General features: G+C 44.5%; 1 protein-coding gene across 2 annotated transcripts in view; it reads right to left on the bottom strand.

Annotated features, from left to right (window-relative positions):
- LOC101638403 (N-acetyllactosaminide beta-1,6-N-acetylglucosaminyl-transferase-like) overlaps positions 1-4704 on the bottom strand; it is a 7881-nt gene extending 3177 nt beyond the window's left edge. For both annotated transcript variants that reach the window (XM_004712214.2, XM_045298124.1), the window contains exons 1-2: positions 4517-4704; positions 3524-4361 (exon numbers count right to left, since the gene is read on the bottom strand). In XM_004712214.2, coding sequence (XP_004712271.2) covers positions 3524-4361; positions 4517-4612 — 934 coding nt within the window. In that variant the 5' untranslated portion in view covers positions 4613-4704. The remainder of the gene's footprint in view (positions 1-3523; positions 4362-4516) is intronic.
- Positions 4705-4710: the final 6 nt, after the last annotated feature.

Here is a 4710-nt window from a genome sequence, read left to right as displayed (position 1 = left end):
ATTACTGTTAAACCAGTTTGGACTCACAAAGACACTGTGTGTTGCAGAATAGAACAGCTCCCTAGAATTTTCTTCTGCTGCCCCACTGGGTGGGTTTGAACCCCTAACTTTAGTTGAGTAGTCAAATGGAAACTCTGTGCCAAAAAGGGTCTCCAGGCGGTGAGTAGGAATTCCCAAGACTACCTTCAGTTTGATCTGCTATTCTCCACCCCCACCCTTCCAGGTGGTGTTGTGGGTTATGTGTTGGGCTACTAAACCACAAGGTTGGCAGTTCAAACTCATCAGCCCTTCCTGGGGGAAGATGAAGCCATCTGCTCCATAAAGATGTATAGCCTTAGGAACCCTAGGAAACAGTTGTACGCTCTAGGGCCTATCTAGAATTTGGAATACGAAAGTGATTATCCAGGCTCAGAGACTGGCAAAGAGCCAAACCAGTTGGGACTCTACGAAAGCAATAGTTGCTGGCAGGTCAAGTAGATTCCAACTCATGGCAATGAACTCTACAGCAAATGGAAAGGCAACAAGCCTGTCGTGTCAAGGGCATAGGGGCACATGCATACACAGAACAACACCCGGTCTAGCTCACAGGCTGCCTCCAGGAAAGAGAGGGAAAGAACCCCTCACCTGGAAGGTGGCTAGACTCTGTCTTCCCGGCTCACAATGTCCAAGGTCTGTCTTTTTCCTATTCTTTCTTCTCTAGGCACCGAATCAACCCTCCTCTCTCTAATCTCCAACACCCAACCTGCTCTCAAGAAAGGTTCATCTTCAATCAAGTACTAATGAGCTTGAAAGGAATTGTTATAGGAGTCATATTAGAAATACATCTTTGTAACCAATGAGGCAGAAATTGATGGTCAAGTTTGAAATCTTTAAATGCAAGTGACACATGAAGAATGAAAGAAGGCCTCTAAGAGTCCCTGTCCCAGGCAGAACTAGCCGACCCAGATGATGTCGTCACCCGCCCTCTAGAAGAAAAGTAGAAGACAGATGAACGGCATCTCAGGTCTCTAAAGAGTTCTCTTTACTATTTTGGAATCATCCTCGTCTGAGTCAGAGGTTCAACTAAAAGGTCGCCCTCTTACTGCAGAATGGATTAGGGAAGATTCCATGCCGTCTAATTGATTCTAACGCCTATCACCCCTACAGGAAAGAGGAGAAAGCCCCTTGTGAGATTCCGAGACTACAACTCTTTATGTGGATAAAATGCCTGATCTTTCCACTGGTGGTTTTGAACTGCTGGCCTCCTGGTAAGCAGCCCAGTGCATAAACCACTATGCCGCCAGGACTCCCATCAGGGAAGAGAAGAAGAGGAGGGAAGAGTAGGGAGAAGAATGATCAAAAGACAAGCGTGGACAGGGTCTGATACCACAATCGCTAGTGAAGTTTTGAGTATCTTTGGTGGCTTAGTAGCTTGGCATCGAACTGGAAGCGTAGTGGTTTGAGCGCATCAGCCGCACCAAAAGAAAAAGACGGGGCAGTATGCTCTACAAGGATTACAGCTTTGGGATCCCTATGAAACAATTCTTTCTGCCCTATCCTATCACAGAAAGAGGATGAAAATGGTTGCACAAATCAAAGAACCCAATCAGTGGCGCTGACTTGAGCATGTGGAAACTGTTGAATTGGTGCATGTGTTTGCTGTGCATACTCTTAACAGAAGAGGCCTGTAGCGTAATGATTAGACCTTCGACTACGATCCACAAGGTCTGCTGCTCAGCAAAAGAAAGATGGGGCTATTGACTTCCGTAAACCCTGACTGTCTGGGAAACTCACAGGGGCGGTTTTATCTGTCTATAGGGCTGCTATAAGGCAGTATTGACTTGACGGCAGTGAGCTTGGTTTGGTTTATTCTCAACAGGATTGATCCACTATAAACAATTTGAGATTATTCAAATCAGTTGGAACTTGACCCGAAATATAAGTTGGGTTAATTTAGTAACAACTGGTTCCTAATTGAAAGTGAACTTTAAAAGAACAAATTAGGATACCTGGCTTACAATTGGCTTGTTCCCTTACTAGCTGGGTGAGTTGAGCCTTTGTAACTTAGTTCTTTTCATTTATAAAATGAAGACTAAGGTGTGCTAAGTTTCTGGTTGAATTCCAGGAAAGAATACATAAATGAAACATTTTAAAGGTGTCTTGCACCCATTTTGAAAGGATGGGAATTTGGCTAGGGGTACTTCAACTGAAGCATTCTTTTTTTTTTTTTAATGTTCAAATTGCCACTCACATTTAATTTACAATACTTATTCCTGATTTTCAGTGTCACATACACAGGACAGCTGTTGTTAAATGCTACCATCTGTCTCCAACTCACAGCCACTCAATGAACTGCCCCATGGACATGTACTTGCCAGACCGTTTCTGCACCAGAGGGACTGGGTGGGTTTGAACCTTTAAGTTCACAATCAATTGCAAACCATTTGTGCTGTCCAGGTTCCGTACTTTATGGAGAATTAACTTTAATTTTTCATTCACATGGATCCTTAATCTCTTACTGCCTTGACACTTTAGCACCTATTTGGAATGGGTTTGTGGGCCCAACAAAGAAGCTTCTTGGTACACCAGCAAAATTAAGCCATACAACTGAGAGCTCTTTATCTCCGCCCTCATATAGAAAATTGAGATTTAAAAGTTTAAAAATTAATAAATGCTAGAGAGGGTGTGATTAGAACTCGCATACAGTGCTGGAGTTTCTGTAAATACATACAACCATTGTGGAAAGTGATGTAGTGCAACCTCAAACAACTGGGAATTTCATATGATTCAGCCACACTTCTGCTGGGTATATACCCTAAAGAAGTAAGAGCCGTGACGTGAACAGACATATGTACTCCCATGTTCATTGCAGCAGTAGAAGAATGGATAAAGAAACTTTAGTACACACACACAGTGGAGTACTGTGCATCCCTAAAATACTGTGATAGAGCCCTGAAACATCTCATAACATGGATGGACCGGAAGAACATGATGCTGAGGGAAGGTAGTCAACCACAAAAGGCCAAATATTGCATGAGACCACTACTGTAAGGATCAACACCAAGACAAGGACTTGTATTCCAAAGAAACAGACTTTGTAGGTTCCCAAGGGAAGGAGAGGAGGGATGGAAAGATTAAGCAGTGAACTGGAAGGTTGATAGGGATTGACTTGGGTGAAACAGGATGGAGCTCCTTATGAGGGAGAAGAGCTATTGGCGGGGAAGAGAAGATAGAAGAATTCGGGATTGATGAGTAGTTTGGACTGTGGAATACAGAGTGGATGGTCTGAAATATAAATCTTCCAGCTCATTCAGGAAAAAAATGTATTGAAATTTTTCAAATAAAGTAAAATGGAGATGAGTTGTGGCACTCATTCTGTGAGCTATGTTGCTAGAAGACATTTTTAAAAACTGAACCTATAAAGAACTTTGCAGTGTTAAAGTTTTCATTTTGTTCAACCTATATTCTGCTCTAAGCTCCTTATTTTCAATATCAGAAAACACAACATTTCTTCATAAAAATGAAAATGAAGAGACACACATACCAGGAATCCTATTGAGCGTCACCCAGAAATGTTCGTCGGGACTGTAGGTGTCCTTGGACCAGGAAAGTAAGTCAAGTGCACGTTGATCTTGGAGGACGAAATTAATAAATCCCCTGCTGAGGGCCACATAAGCAGTGCCAAAGTAGATGGTCATATTGTGAGGAGGAGGGGTTTTCAATTTCCCGGTTTTGATAACGTAGGAAATGTTATTGGCTGAAAATTCTCGGTGGACATACTTAGTCCGGCCAATCGCGTGAGCCGGGGGCAGCACCCCCGGGGTGAGGTTTTTCCCTTTAAACCCTTTCAGATACTGAACGATCTCCTTGTTGGTTTTCAGGGGGAAATCTTGCCCACAGGTGTTGATCACGTACTTCCAGGGAACCTCTGCGGCCGCCAGGTCTCTCATGCAGTTCAGGTCAGCCTGGAGTCTGGAGATCCCTCCGTAGACGACTGGTTCCATCTTGGAAGCCAGGAAAGCGTTTGGGAAGCAGCTCAGTAATTGCTGCACTGCCTCTTTAAATTCGGCCGTGGCCTTCTCATCTACATGAACGCAGTAGACGTTCTGGGGCATGTAAATCGCCCTGAAGAGCCTCGCAAAGGTGTCAAAGTCTTTGTGGATGGCCACTGTGTAAGCCAAAGGGAAGGCAGCTTCTTCGGAGGAGAGTGTCCCTGTTATGTAGTGACTGTGGGCCAGGTACTCATCACAGGCCAGCTCCCTGTGGGGCATTTTCAAGGCATTTTCTGTTCCATAAAAGACAACCCCCTCAGAGATCTGATGACAGACGTTTGCCAGCAGGGACACGTTGGACAGAGCGGCCTTAAGAAACGTTCTACTCTCCTGGAGGTGGTTATTGTAAAGAAATACAAAAATCAGGGTCGTCGTGAGAGGCAGACTGAAAAGGCAGCACTTCCGAGGTCCCATCATCCGAATCAGGAGAAAGGCCCAACAGCCCTCCCCTGGTACAGTTCAGAGCGAGGACACATTTAACTTACGTGTTCTCTAGAATCCAGAAAAGTCCTCCAGGGAGCCTCTGTGTGCCCGCCTTCCAGATCCAGTTTCTTGCCCTTTTTCTTTCTTCCGACTGTCATTGTTCACCTCCGTTGCATTGCACAGCTCTCGGACACATTGCTGAAGGCGCTCCTTCTCTCGCTCCCTAACCTGTAACTTAATCCTACAAAAGGACAAG

Source organism: Echinops telfairi, unplaced genomic scaffold (assembly GCF_000313985.2).
Source record: "Echinops telfairi isolate 266 unplaced genomic scaffold, ASM31398v2 ScPeMD7_7424;HRSCAF=8462, whole genome shotgun sequence".
Taxonomy (NCBI): domain Eukaryota; kingdom Metazoa; phylum Chordata; class Mammalia; order Afrosoricida; family Tenrecidae; genus Echinops; species Echinops telfairi.
Note: the sequence above shows the minus strand (reverse complement) of the source record. Positions and strands in the feature narration are given on the sequence as shown.